This window comes from Osmerus mordax, chromosome 5, assembly GCF_038355195.1.
Source record: "Osmerus mordax isolate fOsmMor3 chromosome 5, fOsmMor3.pri, whole genome shotgun sequence".
Taxonomy (NCBI): Eukaryota; Metazoa; Chordata; class Actinopteri; order Osmeriformes; family Osmeridae; genus Osmerus; species Osmerus mordax.
This window is the reverse complement of record NC_090054.1, coordinates 5653046-5671544: the sequence shown is the minus strand read 5'-3', so window position 1 is coordinate 5671544 and position 18499 is coordinate 5653046. Positions and strand designations below refer to the sequence as shown.

At 48.8% G+C, this 18499-nt stretch overlaps 3 protein-coding genes across 3 annotated transcripts; all 3 read left to right on the top strand.

Moving 5' to 3' along the window:
• The first annotated feature begins 1974 nt into the window (after positions 1-1974).
• On the top strand, positions 1975-4762 carry LOC136943306 (uncharacterized). Its single transcript, XM_067236575.1, has 3 exons — positions 1975-2260; positions 2657-2869; positions 3000-4762. Exons 1-3 carry the CDS (start codon positions 1975-1977, stop codon positions 4760-4762), a joined length of 2262 nt encoding a protein of 753 aa, XP_067092676.1.
• Positions 4763-6936: 2174 nt separating this feature from the next.
• Positions 6937-7343, top strand: LOC136942895 (histone H2A). Its single transcript, XM_067235924.1, has one exon. It carries the CDS (start codon positions 6937-6939, stop codon positions 7321-7323), a length of 387 nt encoding a protein of 128 aa, XP_067092025.1. The 3' UTR covers positions 7324-7343.
• A 642-nt stretch (positions 7344-7985) lies between these two features.
• On the top strand, positions 7986-8396 carry LOC136942894 (histone H3). The gene has a single exon (XM_067235923.1). It carries the CDS (start codon positions 7986-7988, stop codon positions 8394-8396), a length of 411 nt encoding a protein of 136 aa, XP_067092024.1.
• The last annotated feature ends 10103 nt before the right edge of the window (positions 8397-18499 follow it).

Sequence of the window (18499 nt, the reverse complement as noted above, 5' to 3'; positions counted from 1 at the left end):
GCTCAGGCCACCTCCGAGAGCGTCAACACCTACATGGGATTTATCTCTGGTGTTAGACGCTCTGTGTGGGACACCTTTCGAGCCCACAGACAATGTGTCATTACGTCTGCTTTCTCTCAAAACGAGTCTGCTCCTCGCTTTGACTCGTTATGGGCAACTTCCCTTTCAAGATGAGGCACAAGATAAAGTGGATTGTAGGGTCCGGATGTACATGTTCATGGTTTAAACAACATTTAGGGCCTATATCTCTGGTAAATATGTGGAGTTGTCAAATTGACGATTTGTATAGCGGACTCTCCATTCATTTATCCACCCATGCCACATTAATTTATGCGATTGGCGCCGAAAACGAGGAGTGACTGAATGAACAAAGAGAGGGGAGGAGGGGAGGGAGGGAGACAAGGCGAGCAAATGCCCTTTCTGGGGAAGAGAGAATGGCTCCACCCCCGAGTGTGTCGCTAACTACGATTAGATCAAGACCCAACCGACATTGTAACCAATGAGCGCCGGTTGCCGTCATCTATGCTATAAATACTGTGCTCCAACCGCCCCCTTTCACAACTCGTTTGAAACTTACGTATAGTCAAAATGAGCGGAAGAGGCAAAACCGGAGGTAAAGCCAGGGCTAAGGCCAAGACCAGGTCGTCCCGCGCTGGGCTCCAGTTCTATTTCGTGGAGCTCCGCCCCATAGGGGAGCTCTGCTCCTATTGGTTTACCCGCTGCCTAGTGCAGCTAATGACTGAAGATCAAAATATACACACACCTGTCACTCACACAGGTGCCCTATATAAGGGGGTGACAGCCGTCACTCACCCTCCCAAAAAATTCAGCACGGGTTGCTCGAATTTAGTGGCTTGAAGATTAAAGAATATCTGAAATGAGCGTTTCCATTCCACCGCTCCCGCGCAAGGCTCTTTTAAGAGCCCAATGCCGGTGCCGTTTCTTGGAGGCCGATGGAGACCACCACGAATTCTGTTTCGTGTGCTTGGGACCTCGGCATGCCAGGGACGGTTTGGTGAACTCTCCTGTCTGCTTGTCGTGCGCAGGTCTCTCCGTTTCGGAGAGGCGGCTGCGTCACGACTTCTTTCAGGTGGAGGAGCCCCTCGAAGATGTGGTCTCTGCTCTCTTCTCCGAGGAGGAGAGTTCAGAAATTGAGGACCACCTCGAGGCGGCTATTGAGGGGCACGCGTCCGGGCGGGACCCTCCTGTGGAGGCTTTCTGCCCAAGCGTGTTACGTTCAACCCCCTCGCACTTCTCTGAGGTAAAAGGGCGCGAGTTGACCTCGACCTCAGAGGATGACGAAGAGCCGGCTCCCGCCCCTCCCGTCTCCTCCGCGCTGTCTCGTAGGGCAGACTTCCCGTCTGTCATCGCGAAGGCAGCCGAAATAATGGGCGTTCCCCTGCCGGCCTCTCCTCCTGTGGAGGAAGATGACCTGTGGGATGTCGGCCCTCATGCAAAACGCAGTAAGGCCTCGAAGCCCTTATGCCCCACTATGCCGAGACTGGCAGACTATGTGCAGGGCTCATGGGATGCGCCACTGGTGGCTAACGCCCCGGTCAAGGCGCTCCTCCCGTTCACGAAGGTGAGCGGGCTGGGTGAGGCAGCGAAGTCCGGTCCCCCACCCTTGGAACCGTCCCTCGTCGCTTACCTGGTGCCAGGGGCGAGCGCTTGGATGACGGCGAGGAAGGCGACCCTGCCATCAGCCCGGGAAAAGCTTACTGTCTCTCTGGCAGACAAGGCGTATGTCTGGGGTGCGCAGGCAGCGGCTGCCTCTGGGAACGCCGCCCTTCTGACGGCGGCGGCCTCCAAACTCTCCACGGAGAGGCCTGAGGGACTGTCGGCCGAGGAGACGTCGTGGGTTGCCAGGATGGCATCTGCCGCGCTCCACCTGAATCAGGGGGCAGCGATTTGCGCTGGCAGGCGATGGGCAACAGCGTTGTGGTTCATCGCCACCTGTGGCTGTCGCTAACAGCCATGAGAGAGGCGGACAAGTCCGCCCTGCTCAACGCTCCCGTGGCTAGCGAGGGCCTGTTCGGACCGGCTGTGGCGTCAGCCTCCGAACGCTTCTCGCGCCTGGAGGAGGAGAGGAAGCACCTGCTAGGGCATATGCCCCTGCAGAAGAAACCTAACGCTGCTCCCTTCTCTGTTTCCTCCGGTGCCTCGCAAAGCAGGAGGAAACGAGCTTGCCGTCCGGTGGCCCGAGCGGCCGCTGCGACGCAGGCTGCTCCTCCCGCGGCACCTGTTCCCCCCGAGAGAGCGGGTCACAGCCGCCCACCTAATGCCAGCTGGCGTGGTGGCGGAGGGGGAAGAAAGAGGAGAGCGTGACTGGCGGCGGGGACCGAGGCTTCGGTCCCCACCCCGGTCTATCTGAATGAAGTAAAGAGGCTTGGACCTCCACTTTACCCTTTCCCTGAAAGACAAGTGTTCCATTCAGTGCCTCTTACGTTTTCGACGAGTACAGAGCTGAGCACTCGTACTGTTGTCGAGCGGGCTAATGAGTTGGTTTTGGTTCGCGAGTTGTCCTCAACGAGTGACGCCGAACCATCAAGCACCGCACTCGTAGCGGAGTCTGGCCCAGCTAGCAAGCGTGTGGCCAGACCGCTACCCGTCTCTGTGCACCTTGACACAGCGTGTGACACTGTTGTCACGTTACAAGAGCCATCACTGCGGCTGTGCGCCCCGGGTTCTGGCCGCGCTGTGAGACCTCTTGAAGCTCATAGCTCAGACGGAGCTCAGACCTCTCTTGGTCAGGGGGCGCAGCCCCAGCCCTTACGAGTCGACCCCACCTTGGGCTGTGCCGCCGATTCGGTGCACAGCGGCGGCTGGGGTCAGACGAGAGTACGGCCGTTTCCTGTCTACGGCTCCGCAGGTAAACGCACGCCCGCTCTCTCTGCGTTATGCAGAGTGGCGAGAGTCATGCTCACTGCCAAGCTGGCTAGACAGGATACTGAGAGAGGTTTATGCCATCCAGTTCATGCGGACTCCCCCTCCTTTCAGAGGACTGAGGGAGACACGCTTGTCCTGCCCGCTGAAAGCACTCGCGCTCCGGACGGAGATAGCGAGCTTGCTGACCAAAGGGACAGTGATCCCGGTCCCCAGAGATCAGGAGAACTCGGGTCTCTACTCCCCTTACTTTTTGGTTCCCAAGAAAAACGGGGGGATGAGGCCGATTCTAGACCTGAGGGTGCTCAACGAGAGTGTGGCCAAACGGCCCTTTCGCATGCTGACGATAAAGCGTTTGCTGACTTGTGTACAGCGGAACGACTTTGGGATCAGCATAGATCTGAAGGACGCGTATTTCCATGTGCCTATCAAACTGAAGCACAGGAGATTTCTGCGTTTTGCCTTCGAAGGGAAAAAGTACGAGTACACGCGCCTGCCGTTTGGGTACACGCTGGCTCCTCGAACTTTCTCCAAGTGCGTGGAGGCAGCTCTAGAACCGTTACGGCGGAGGGGAATACGCATTCTGGCGTACCTCGACAACCTGTTAGTTCTAGCTCAGTCTCCGGACAGAGCTATCCAGGACGCGACCTCACTGGTGAGTCAGCTCAGCCAGTTGGGGTTCGCTGTCAACTGGGAGAAGAGCGCTCCATGGCCCGCTCAACAGTTTACCTACCTAGGTATCCATTTGGACACTGTTGGGATGAGAGCCAGACTTTCGGCGCCACGGAGAGAGGCTATTTCAATAGCTCTCCGCGCGTTCCGGGTCTCACGCACAATCACCGCGCTGTCGGTGATGTCCCTATTGGGGTTGATGGTGGCGGCTCATGTAGTAATGCCATTAGGCCTGTTATACATGCGCAAGCTGCAGAGATGGTTTGCTCAGCTGCGGTTGGATCCTGTGCGACACCGCCGCAGACTGCTAGTGATACCGAGATCAATCAAAACCGATCTGAACCATTGGAAAGACCCGCGCGTCATGGCGCGCGGAGTCGACATGGGCAGGGTGACATCTCTCTACCCGGTCTTTACGGACGCGTCCTTGACCGGGTGGGGTGGAGTATGTCAGGCGGGCTCGATAGGAGGAAGATGGGAACCGTCAGAGACGCGTCACATCAACCTCCTGGAGCTCGAAGTGGTTCGACTGACTTTGTGCCATTTCGCGCTGGTGTTGAAGGATCAAGACGTTCTCGTCAGATCCGACAACAGGGTGACGGTGGCTTACATCAACAGACAGGGAGGGGTGCGGTCTCCATCACTTCATCGCTTAGCGGAGGAAGTGTGGACTTGGGTTTTCACGCACCTACGCTCCCTGAGAGCTCTGCACATTCCAGGTCTGCTCAACGAGGGAGCGGACCTGATGTCAAGAGGCGGCCCGAGAGAGGACGAATGGAGGTTGAAACCGTCCATCGTGTCTCTGATCTGGGCACGTTTCGGCCGAGCACAGGTGGATCTGTTTGCGTCACGAGCCAACACACAGTGTCTTCTGTGGTTCTCGCTGCGCGCACAGGACAGACCTCCGCTTGGAGTCGATGCGTTCGCGCACCGTTCCTGGCCGAGAGGTCTGCTATACGCATTTCCACCTCTGGCCTCCATCCTCCCCTTGCTGGCTCGGGTGAGGTCGGACGGGCTGTCGGTCATTCTGATAGCCCCCGATCGCCCCGGAGCCCCATGGTTCCCGGAGATGATGGGGATGCTGGTGGGCGGGCCTTGGCCCATACCTCATCAGACGGATGCGCTCTCTCAGGCCGGAGGCCTGGTGAAGAGCCCTCCAGTGATCGGAGGCCCACTTATGGCTTGGCTACTGAGAGGGAACTCTTAGAGCGCAGGGGTCTGTCTGATGCTGTCATTCAGACCATTCAGAGTGCGCGCGCACAATCTACTCCTAGAGGGTACACGTCGCGCTGGCGATCCTTTATGCAATGGTGTGGAAAACAGAACCTTGACCCGGTCTCATGTCCGGTCGAAATGTTCTTGTGTTTCTTACAATCGTTGTTTGACGAGGGCTTAGCCGCGAGCACGGTTCGTGTTTACGCGGCTGCCATTTCGGCATGTCACGAAGGGTTCGCCAAAACGACTGTTCAGCCACCCGCTGGTCAAGCGTTTTCTGGCTGGGGTATGTAGGCTCAGGCCACCTCCGAGAGCGTCAACACCTACATGGGATTTATCTCTGGTGTTAGACGCTGTGTGGGCCACCTTTCGAGCCCATAGACAATGTGTCATTACGTCTGCTTTCTCTCAAAACGAGTCTGCTCCTCGCTTTGACTATGGCTAAGCGAGTGAGCGACTTGTGCCCTTTTTCAACACGCGCGGATTGTTTGATCATCTCGGGTGATCGAACAAGAGCAGTGTTGCGTCCTAACCCGGCTTTTATCCCCAAGGTGATTAGCCGAGCGTTCAGGGCTCAAAGCTGCGAACTGAGAGCTTTTTTCCCACCTCCGCACAGCGGAGAGGAGGAAAGACCCTTACATAGCCTGTGCCGAGTGCGCGCTCTCTCGCGCTATCTGGACTGCACAGCAAGCATCAGATCTTCTCCCCAGTTACTGATCTGCTACGGTGGATCGAGGGCTGGCTTGCCACTCTCCAAACAGAGACTTTCTCACTGGCTCTGCGAGGCTGTTGGTCTCACGTACGAGTCTATGAGATGTCCCGTGCCACCTGGCTTTCGGGCTCATTCCACCCGAGGAGTGGCGGCATCAGCCGCCATCCTCAGGGGTGTAGGAGTGGAGGAGATTTGTGAAGCAGCGTCTTGGTCGTCGCCTTCACCATTTGTGCGATATTATCTGTTGGACGTTTCCTCCTCATCTTTTGCGCATTCTGTCCTCAGCATGGCTGGTGGATCAGGTGCAGCGAGATGACAACTCGCGAGGTTCTTGTGGGCCCTAGATGCGAGTTGTTCGTTGGTTTTATCGCCAAGTGTGGGACAATCAGACATTCTCAGTTGAGATGTCTATACTGTATGTGTTCTGTTGCCCCTCCAGCTTAGCTGTTGTGCAGGCGAGAGGAACAACATGAGTTTTTAAGTAAACTCTCTCCTTTTTTTCACCCTGGACGGCTCTCTGTGTCACAGTAGCGGCCTGACCGGGAGGACAGAACTGCTGATGTAAATAATACACAGGGTCTGTCCTCCCGGTGCCTTGTGAGATTATGGGTCTTTTAGATCTAGTCTCGCTGGGGGTATATCTGGCCTCGCTCGCTCCGCCTAAACCAATAGGAGCAGAGCTCCCCTATGGGTCGGAGCTCCACGAAATAGAACGATAGTTAATGGAGGTAACTCCAGTTCTATGAGTGGAGCGGAGCCCCATAGGGCTGCAGGCCCAGCTCGACTTATTCAACCCGGCTGTATTAATACTTTTGGGAGGATGAGTGACGGCTGTCACCCCCTTATATAGGGCACCTGTGTGAGTGACAGGTGTGTGTATATTTTGATCTTCAGTCATTAGCTGCACTAGGCAGCGGGTAAACCAATAGGAGCAGAGCTCCCCTATGGGGCTCCGCTCCACTCATAGAACTGGAGTTACCTCCATTAACTATCGTTACCTCCATTAACTATCGTTATGGGCAACTTCCCTTTCAAGATGAGGCACAAGATAAAGTGGATTGTAGGGTCCGGATGTACATGTTCATGGTTTAAACAACATTTAGGGCCTATATCTCTGGTAAATATGTGGAGTTGTCAAATTGACAATTTGTATAGCGGACTCTCCGTTCATTTATCCACCCATGCCACATTAATTTATGCGATTGGCGCCGAAAACGAGGAGTGACTGAATGAACAAAGAGAGGGGAGGAGGGGAGGGAGGGAGACAAGGCGAGCAAATGCCCCTTCTGGGGAAGAGAGAATGGCTCCACCCCCGAGTGTGTCGCTAACTACGATTAGATCAAGACCCAACCGACATTGTAACCAATGAGCGCCGGTTGCCGTCATCTATGCTATAAATACTGTGCTCCAACCGCCCCCTTTCACAACTCGTTTGAAACATACGTATAGTCAAAATGAGCGGAAGAGGCAAAACCGGAGGAAAAGCCAGGGCTAAGGCCAAGACCAGGTCGTCCCGCGCTGGGCTCCAGTTCCCTGTGGGTCGTGTTCACAGGCTTCTCCGCAAGGGCAACTATGCGCAGCGTGTGGGAGCTGGTGCACCCGTCTACCTGGCAGCAGTCCTTGAGTACCTCACCGCTGAGATCCTGGAGTTGGCCGGCAACGCGGCTCGTGACAACAAGAAGACCCGCATCATTCCCCGTCACCTGCAGCTGGCCGTCCGCAACGACGAGGAGCTCAACAAACTCCTCGGTGGCGTTACGATCGCTCAAGGTGGAGTGCTGCCCAATATCCAGGCGGTGCTTCTCCCCAAGAAGACCGAGAAGGCCGTTAAGGCCAAGTAAAGACTAAACCTTGGTTTCACTTTCCCCAAAGGCTCTTTTAAGAGCCACCCACTACACTCTTCAAAAGCGCATTGTTTTTTACTTCTCAGTAGATAGTGTTGTATTGTACTCGGTCAATTAAAAGCCACAATCAATAATAGAATAAGACTATCGCCACGTTGGAACCACTTTTATAAGTTCTCCCACTGTAAGTAAACCTACATGGTTTGCTGTGCTGTTCATTCCACATGTATAAACCAGTGCGCATTCCATAGGAATGGTCAAGAAAATGCTGGATTACTTTGGGTTAATATGCGCAGTAATTTGACATCATTTAATACTGTATGTTCAGGTTGTCATTGGTGTGGACAAGGTCGATTTCAAATGCAAGAATGAATTTAGGCCGCATGTTTATTAATGTACTTATTCATTAAACGACTACGTGCCCGCCACTGGGCGCAGCAGTGCGAAGGATTAGAGCGGAGCCAGAAGGTTTCAAGTGTGGGTGGGAACGGACGCTAGGTCCCCGCGTCCAATTGCCAAAGGAGAAGGTGTCGACGGTCTTCCAATCAGTCTGCTCGGGAGAGAAGTCCAATCAGCGGACGACAAACCGACGATATAAACTTGTACTTATTCTTTCTGCTAGGACTTCACTTCAACTCGGAGACGAGAAGACAAGTATCATGGCCAGAACCAAGCAGACCGCTCGTAAATCTACCGGTGGCAAAGCCCCCAGAAAGCAGCTCGCCACCAAGGCTGCTCGTAAGAGCGCGCCAGCTACCGGTGGCGTGAAGAAGCCCCATCGTTACAGGCCCGGGACCGTGGCTCTGAGAGAGATCCGTCGTTACCAGAAGTCTACCGAGCTGCTTATTCGCAAGCTGCCCTTCCAGCGCCTGGTGAGGGAAATCGCCCAGGACTTCAAGACTGACCTGCGGTTCCAGAGCTCCGCCGTGATGGCTCTGCAGGAGGCCAGCGAGGCTTACCTGGTCGGTCTGTTCGAGGACACCAATCTGTGCGCCATCCACGCTAAGAGGGTCACCATCATGCCCAAGGACATCCAGCTGGCCCGCCGCATCCGCGGAGAGCGCGCCTAGACTTGTCGACTTGTCTGTGATCTCGAAACCCACAAAGGCTCTTTTAAGAGCCACCTCACTGTTTAAACCAAAAGACAAATGCCTTCCGTGTCAAACGTCTTGGTCATAGTGTTCTTTCGTCTAAGTAATTATTGCTGGCACTTGAAATGCAAACTAGGATCAAGGCCTTTTCTTCTCAAATTGGCTTTATTGCTATGTAGGTTTACACAATTTACTGAGGCAGGAAGGTGCATTCAATAATATGGATCTTAATTTTAAAAGTAGAAGATGTAAAGTTTAATACTAGCGCCAACAATATGTAAGATATAAAACATATCAATATAAAATGGTGCAATATAATGTGCAAATAGGTGGTGGATGGACTATATGTATATAATAGATACAAGTGTTATGTCAGTGGGTGGGAAGAAACTTCTTTTGGCATGACGTTTTGGTCCTGATGGACCCCAGCCTTCTGCCGGAGGGGAATGGCTGGAACAGAGTGTCCAGGGTGGGAGGAGTCGGCCACAATCGTCCTCGCTCGCCTCGGGGACCTCGAGGGTAGGCAGATTGCATCCGATCACCTTTTCAGCAGTGCGGATAATAGGCTGCAGTCTGCTCAATAGTCCACTGTGATTTTGAGGGGGTGGAAGAGACAACAGCTCTACAATGTTTCATCATCACATGATTATTGTACAACCAGATGTTTGAAGTATTAACTCTTCTGTTAAGTTCAAAGTGACCTGTTTTCAAGTTTGACAAACTCTGAAATACCATTAAGCTTGATTTGTTCACAGGATTGGTGATATTCCCAACATAAGCTAAATTGAAACACAATACATTGATTTAGGCATTAGGCAACCATTTTGCTTCAAGTACACGTAAAGTAATGAGAAAATTGATAATTAATAATATAATAAACGTTTTCACTTCCTCGGCACTTGAAGAGTTGGCTTGCAATTCAGTTGTTGCCTTCTTTTGGGTATCTTGACATTAACACCAACTCCTCCAACGGCCTTGGCATTTTCAAGTAAGAAAATAAAGAAAAGAGATGTGAAATAGCTGTCCTTTGCACAGCCAAGAGGTATTGAAAGGACCCGCAGCCCTCAACTGACACTAGACAGATCAACAGTAGCTTTGTGGTATTGTGAGATACCAACATCAGTCTGTTAAGAGTTTGCCTTCTCACTATAAAACACCCACCACCATTTCTAACCTTATAAACATTTTTCACCAAGGTTCACCATGGCTGTGATTATTTTCAGGTTTGCGATAATGACACTAATGTATGTAATTGTCCCAACAATCAATAGATACAAGTCAACACACACTGATTTCAAGCATGGATTTATTTATGGGAGGTATATACAAGCACAAGATTGACACTTTCATGAAAAGATGAAAGAAATGAAGAAAATCAAATAGCAAAAATTGGTCCGAGCCACGGAGATAGACCTGGAGACTTCCTCATCATAATAATCACACAGATATCCTAGGGGAGACACCAGCAGTTAGGAGATATACTTACAATCGGTGTCATCATCATCATTAACTTCTTCTCTGTTGAAAACCCAAGCACATGACAGTCCACTTGACTCCATTCTTCTTTGTGTGAGTAAGATGCGTATGTCTCCTGTGAACCCACCTGTTGTGTGAGGCTTTCGTTTGTTTGGTCCTTCTGTGTGTATATCAAATCAAATCAAATTTATTTGTATAGCCCTTTTTACACGCAAGCATGTCACAGAGGGCTTCACATATGCCCATAGAACTGCCCCTCAACCAACCTAAACCCTCAAGGAAGACAAGGAAAAACTCCCAAAAAACTCTCAACAGGAGAAAAATGGAAGAAACCTTGGGAGGAGCAATTCAGAGAGGGATCCCCTCCTCCAGAGACGGTTGGTGAGAGAGAGGAGCAGAACACAGGCTAAACATAGTTATACAGTGTCGGTGGGTTTTTAAAACACCAAAATCCATTGTTCAACTTTAAAGATGTAGGACAGCGTTGGCTGACCGACGACCAGGCAGGTGCTGACAACTCAAACCCCCCACACCACAAGGGATGTGTGTGGGGGGGGACAGAGAGAGGAGAGCAGGGATTAGAGGATGCCAGGAGCAGATAACAGTTACAGTCATAATAGAATGAGATCCCCACCGGTCAAGTGTGGACTGGTGCAGCAATTTAACACAGCAAAAAAGGGGAATTTGATGCAACCCCACACACCAAGACAGCGACAGCCCCCCCATTTGGAACATGAAATCTGTTCCAGGGGAAGAGAACTCTAAAATAAGTTATACTTATAGAATAAGGATGGAAGCAACCCGTCCCCCATTGCCTCCAACTAGTAACATACTTACCTTTAACAGTCGTAGAATTGACTAAACAATAACGTTTTTAACCTAATTTTTAATGTCGAAACAGTATCAGACTCCTTAATTGAGACGGGTAATTTGTTCCAGAGTAGAGGTGCTCTATATGAGAACGCCCTACCTCCAGCTGTCTTTTTCTTAACTTTGGGAACCACCAGATAGCCGGCATCTTGAGATCTAAGTGTCCTTGCGGGGCAATAGGGTGCAAGGAGACCGGAGAGGTACAGTGGTGCCAATCCATGCAGAGATTTGTATGTTAGTAGTAGAACTTTGAAGTCAGCTCTGGCTTGGATAGGGAGCCAGTGTAGAGAGATAAGAGTAGATGTTATGTGATCAAACTTTCTTGATCTGGTCAGTAGTCTAGCAGCAGCATTTTGCACATTTTGTAATTGGGAGGCCAGAGAACAACACATTGCAATAGTCCAATCGGGACGTAACAAATGCATGTATTAGTTTTTCGGCATCATCCTTTGAGAGAAATTTTCGTATTTTGGCAATATTACGTAGATGGAAAAATGCAGTTCTGGTAATTTGCTTAATATGGTACTCAAACGAAAGGTCTGGGTCCATTGTGACTCCTAAATTTTTTACTAGCTGGCTTTGAGAGATTTTGACGCCGTCTAGGTCTAAGGTCAGATTGGGAAAATTATTTCTATATTTTTTAGGACCGAAAATTTGAACCTCGGTTTTATCCGAATTTAGAAGAAGGAAATTTGCAGTCATCCAAGCTCTCAACCTAGAAACACATTTTTCCATAGCATTTGGAAATTCTCCAGACTTTATAGACATATATAGCTGAGTATCATCTGCATAACAGTGAAAACTTACCCCAGAGCTTCTAATTATGTTTCCTAAAGGCAGCATATAGAGAGAGAATAACAGAGGGCCTAGAACTGAACCCTGTGGTACTCCGTATTTTACAGTGGAGCTCCTGGATGAGCAGCCATCATAGTGGACATATTGTGATCTATCAGATAGATACGTCTGGTACGTATCTATCTATTTCTGGTAATTCAGAAATCCCAACATAGTTCTCCATACGTTCCAAGAGAATCTCATGATCCACCGTGTCAAAAGCTGCACTTAGGTCTAAAAGAACCAGGACAGAGATAGAACCCGCGTCAGAAGCTAACAGTAGATCATTGACTACCCTGGCTAATGCAGTTTCAGTGCTGTGGTGGAGACGAAATCCAGACTGGAGAGGTTCATAAAGCTGATTTGAGGAGAGGTGCTCAGTGAGCTGTTGTGCCACAGCCTTCTCAAAAATTTTGGAGAGAAATGGCAAATTTGAAATTGGCCTGTAGTTGCTAAGACAACCTGGATCCAGGTTTGTTTTTTTTAGAAGGGGCTTAATAATAGCTTGTTTGAAATCGATGGGGACTTGGCCAATTACAATAGATTCATTAATAATACTAAGCATGGGTGGTCCAATAATAGGGAGAAGTTCCCTACAGAGTTTAGCAGGGAGGGGATCGAGAAGGCAGCTAGTGGGTTTCGAGGAGTCTATCAGCTTGATGAACGCTTCCATAGAAATAGGGTTAAAGTGAGTGAGAGCCTCAACATGCAGCATGCTTGGTATAGGGGAAAGTTCAGTGTTGATGGCCACTCCTCCAGGACTAGTCTGTAGTTTGTCCCTTATTGCATAGATTTTTTGGTCAAAGAAATCTAAAAAATCATTGGGAGAGAAATCTGAACTAACACAGAGTGTACTTTTCTTAGTGAGACTTGCAACAGTATCAAATAGGAACTTAGTGTTGTGTTTGTTCTTACTAATCAACCTAGAGAAATAATCCGATCTGGACCTGATGAGGACATGCTTGTACTCCATTAGGCTGTCCTTCCAGGCCAGGCGGAAAACCTCCAATTTAGTGGTACGCCACTTATGTTCTAGTTTTCTAGTGGACCTCTTAAGAGTGCGGGTTTCCTCTGAATACCATGGAGACAGTTTCTTGTCCTTTCTTTTCCTTGGTTTGAGAGGGGCAACAGAGTCTAGGGATAGCTGAAGAACCAAATTCAGATCCCTCGTTTTAGTATTTAATGATTTATTTGGGACGTCGAGGACTTCTAGTGCAGCGGGTAGAATATTAGCCAGTTCCAGAGCTGTGTTTGGGTTTATGCAACGGCTAGTAAAAATATTCTTAGTGCCTCCAAGGCTTTGGCAGAGGTCCATTTTGAAGGTGACCAGGCAATGGTCTGATAATATAGGATTGTGGGGGTGGACAATGACGTCACTAATCTTAATTCCCCGCGTGAGAACTAAATCCAATGTATGCGAGTGAAGATGGGTAGGTTTGGAAACCACCTGAGTGAGACCTGTGGAATACATTAGAGCAGTAAAGGCCTTACTTAAAGGATCTTTTGGGTCATCCACATGAATGTTAAAATCACCCATAATCAAGACGTTATCAGTATATGTCACAAGATCAGCACTAAAATCTGCAAATTCCTCCAGGAAGAGGGAATACGGGCCGGGGGGCCGGTATAGAGTAACTATACAAAATGAGGGAGGGGGGCCAGGAGTAGTAGCATTATTCCTTTTTAAAATAGTTGGTGGTTTCATGCAAATTATTTCAAATGATTTAAAGGTATTTACAGATTTTAGGCTGAGGTTGAAGCTAGCTTTATATATCATAGCAACACCACCACCTTTCTTTGATACACAAGGGATGTGTGAGTACGCAAAATCCGGAGGCGATGCTTCGTTCAGGGGGGAATATTCATCAGGTTTTAACCAGGTTTCGGTGAGTCCAATCAAGTCCAGGCTGTATTCAGACATTAGATCATTAATCAAAACGGCCTTTGTGGATAGAGATCTGATGTTTAGGAGCCCAACATTCCAGTATGGGTTTTTGGCAGATTTAGACGTAGACAATTCCCCTGAGAAGGCGGCACCGCCACCAGAAAACCCAGTAGGAAGCGCAACGGGGGAGCAAGGCTGAATACATATTAAATTGGTATAATTCCTAATACTTGAAGGCCGAAATTTAGAGAAAGGGCGGGGGACCGACACCGTCTCAATGGGAGAAACGACATCAGCAACCCCACTGACTACACTACAAGCTAGGCTATCGGGCCCCCAACAGCTCACAGCATACCTATCAGACTCTCTAAGAGACTGTAGCCCGGCTTGTTCTAGTGAGTGTCAGGCCTGCTCTAAAATAGCTTCAATATTCCTAGACAATAGGAAAGCACCTCTCCAGCTTGGATGGAGCCCGTCACTTTTCAACAAGCCAGGTATATATGGTTAGTTTGGTCATTCTATGAGTATATTTGGTTAGTTTGGTCATTCTGTTTATATATTCTGTATATATGGTAAGTTGCTGGTAATATCTAGTTGCTCCCTTTGTCAGTCCTTGTTGCGTGGTTGCGTCTTTACGTGTCAGTATGCTTTTAGAGTTGATCCTGTATGGCCTCTCCCTGCTTTTGGGTTCACCTTCTTCAACCACACCTTGACAGGATGTCGTCATCTGGAAGCCTCCCTGTCCTAAACCTGAAGAGATTTAGCCTCTCATACTTAATGATCAAACTCTGTACCAGTATTCCCTAAACCTCGCTCCAGTTGAAAGAAACGTATTTTTATGAGGAATTCTCTCCGCATTTCTAACATGGATAGATATCTGAAATTCCTTCGTGCAATTTGTTGTTCTTGGTCAGCCTGTTCCTCTCTCTGGAAGACATCTGGGGGGGCTTCTGTTCAGGGGGACGGGGCACCGGGTAGGTGTTGCCCATGGGGTCTGGGCAGGGAACAAACAACAAGGTCAGCTACGACAACAACTGGACACTTCGGTAATGGCGCTCTTGTTGATCATTGCCAGCAACAAGTATATACAATCATTAACTTAATATTAAGTTCAGTCAAGACAATCACGTATTAGATTTGAGCATTTATTGATACCATGACATGGACATAGATTTGATTTTGGGGGAGTGGATAATCTAAAGGAAGCAACCATAGAGACATAATCCCCATGAAGGATAGAACATACAGACAGCAAGGGGGAGAAGGGGATGGTGGAGGGCGGCAGCAGCACTGATCATACAACAACCGGGGTGAGTGTGTGCGTATCCGCTCGGCCTTTGAGGCCGTCTTATCAAACGTGACCCAATGGGCTCGCGCTGGCTACACACGTGTGGTAGTGAGTGGATGACGCGCGCTGCCCGATTGCCCTGCCTGAACTAGCTTCGCTCATCGACTAACTGAAATATTAAATGTCAAATACTTGTATATATTTTGAGATAAGAAGTAGGCCAAATTATATAAAGATATGTCATCACATTGATATCTGACCTTACACAATATGGAACTCAGCATTTATCTTATGTTTTATTCACGCAGAATACATGTGAAATGCAGACGGATATATTAAAGCCTTACAGATGGAGACACTTTCTGACTCCAACTCCATATCCACCTCGGGGCGCTCCCTACGCCTGGATACACACACACATGGAACACATGCACACACACACACCAGCATGAGAAAAACTGTCCTGTGGGACACGTGCACAGACCCTACCATAGTCACCTTCTGTCATTACAGTAGTGGAGGGTGTTACCTGTCACTCATGAGAGAGTCCAGCTCCTCCCACTCTGAGAGCATCAACTGTCCCTTCACACGTTTCTGTTCGCTGCGCAGCTTTCTACTGATCGCAGCTAACTGACAGAGCACTCTTCTCTTGTCCTTAGGTAGGCAGCCTGACACACATGCACACACACCAGTTACTACTAATCTAATATGTTTTGGTTCTGGCTATATGGAACATTTTGTATGTGTGTGTGTTACCTGCAGCTCTCAGCTCCTTCCTAGCAGCTGGGACAGAGGGTGTCTGGGACTGGAGCCCTGAAAGAGAACCCTCCTAAAAGGTGTGTGTGGGGGAGAGAGACATCAGTTGATACCTGTTTTCAGACCATGCTCTCCATACTACATTTATGGTTTATACAAGTGGGTAACTTACAGACAGGGGGGTGGTGGAGCGTTTGCTGTCCATGCTGGGTGGACTGGGGGGCCCTGTGTCTCTCCTGGAGGGTGGTGATGGGGGGGGGGCAGATCTCCCTGCGCACCTGCAGATAGACAGCATGATGGGATCATACTAACATTTCTGTTTGTTCAAATCTTTCAGCGACATTTCACAACACTTGTAATGTTACATGCATTCATTCTGTTCGAGTGTTCTCATAGGGCAATAAGTGGTATTCAGCCCTTTCTTGTGTATTTGGATGTTTGTGTTCCCATTGGCCGCTTAAAGTCTCATTGTTGTTGGTAACCATTAGTAACCATTTCTCGGTAAAGCAAGCTAGGTAATGTTCTTTTCTTTTTATCTGGCTCGATTTGCCTGTGTAAGCCTTGGGAAATCTTTGTTTTTTCACACTCTTGGAAACTCTTGAAGAAAACGCTGTACTTTAATAAACGGACGTACAAGTTCACGTTCATAACAGACTTTACGCTTCTTCGTCATTGCAGGTACCTAGCGCTACTCCAGTCAAGTTAAGAGTGTTTAGCTATCTGGTGAGTCAGGTGGCTGAGCGGTTAGGGAAGCGGGCTAGTAATATGAAGGTTGCCAGTTCGATTCCCGTCCGTGCCAAATGAAGTTGTGTCCTTGGGCAAGGCACTTCACCCAGCTTGCCTTGGGGGAATGTCCCCCATGGATAAGAGCGGTTGCTAAATGACTAAATGTAAATGGTGATGGACGCCTCGCTACGCACTCAGGTGCCGGAATAACACTTGACACTGAATCAAACTTCCTAAGGACCTACCATTTATGAACACATAACAAATAACTGGCACTGGAATTTAAAAGATAGGACCTGCACTTTTGACTTTTGTGTTCACAACTTCCAAAGTTTTGAATGCACATGAAATACAGATGCAACTCAAGGTTTTGTGGTCCTCTCACCTCATTGATGCACGCCTGTTTCTCTTTATTATGCTGCATCCTCACAGCAGCAATATCCTTCTCCTCCGGCTCTTTCTTCTTCTCTTCCTTCTCCCTTCGCTCCTCTGCAAGATGGATAAGCTCCTCGTCCTTGGTCTTTTTCTGTTGGAAGATGAAGATCCAACTTAATTCTGCTAATAAAATCTGAGTCACAAGAATGCGTTACACTGGTTTACGTTTTATCTACTTTGAAGACAAGTGTTTATTGGCCACACCGTTAAAATCTACTATAGAGATTGTTTAGCACTTCTGTTATATCCCATAGATAGGAGCAGCTGTTCAAGAGTGGGTTGTCCAAATAAGATAAGTTGTATACTGTATATTACAATACAACATGTAAAGGGTCATTTCTGCCAAATCTATCTTAGTCAATCAGTGCCCAGCTGACCTGTCTCCCGGCATTTCATCCTCTCCTGCTCCTCATTGTACTATCTCTGGGTACAAACTCTCTGCTCTGCCAGCCTCCTCTCCTCCTTCTCCTCCAGACTTTTTTTGTCCCTCTCCTCTGCCTCCTTAAGGCACTTCTCCACAATCTGAGCAGGGCCCAAGGGATAAACAGTTTGTTATACAACAACATGTACCTGTGTGTGTGTTGGACTATGCAATATCCTTCAAATTAAAGGCTTTCATTGCAAGATGCACCTACAGCCGCCAGAGGCCAGGTTCTTGAATTTTGATGGGAAAAGAGGCATGTACAAACGCCCCTACATCTAAAAACGCAGCAATACCAGCAGTTGTTTCAGATAGGACATGTACTTATCCTGTTCTGTTAGCTGCTGAGGTGGGGCTGGTTGGCAAACACACTGCCTCTGGCATGCCTCGAAGTCTGGACACAGTCAAAACCAGCAAAGATCAAATATATTCCAACTCAAGTTCACGTTTTTGTTTATTGGCCCATTGTAACAAGTACAAGTACACTGGAAAACATATGTTCCTACTACATTTACATTACATTTACATTTAGCAGACGCTCTTATCCAGAGCGACTTACAGTACAGGGACATTCTCCCCCGAGGCAAGTAGGGAGAAGTGCCTTGCCCAAGGACACGTCAATTGACACGGCCGGGAATCAAACTGGCAACCTTCAGATTACTAGCCCGACTCCCTCACCGCTCAGCCATCTGCCTCCCACACCTACTATCAACACACCTACTATCAACAATCCTTATTTATCAACAATATACATGTATGTATATAGAGAGATATGACAACTATGTGTGTGCATAGTTAATGCATAGTATTAATGCATAGTTCTAGACAGTTACACATGTGGTTGTGGATGTGCTGTCTGCTATTTGTCAACTGGTGCAGCAACTGTCTCCCTGAGACTGTGTTGATGGGAGGCAGTTTTCTCTGTTTGCAATCATACACTTTGCTCCAGTCAAGCAACACCCCTTCGGTATTACTACCATTAAACACCATCAGGAATCTATTTCTCAACACACCGGGCTGGAGTGCAACCTCTAACCCTTGATTCAAATCAATAAAAGTATGTATGGCATTGATAACTATTTGCAAATCTCTTAGAAATGTTGCTGAGTCCTCTCATGTCAGGAAATCCCTTTCCTAGCTCCCTCAGCTCAGTCACTGACCATGGGCAATAAGGTACATAGGCTGTTATACATCAGGACGTGGATATGCACACATAGGGTTCATTGATACCTGGGGGTTCAGCTGATAGTTACAGGCCTTTCATGGTTGGGGCTCTCTCTTCTTGATTGACCTGAACCCTTTCCTCAACCTCATAAGCAGTAGTGCTTCTTCTGTTCTTAGGCCTTCCTGACTAACTTCACCAATCATATTTTCTGTGGTATGAACCTCAA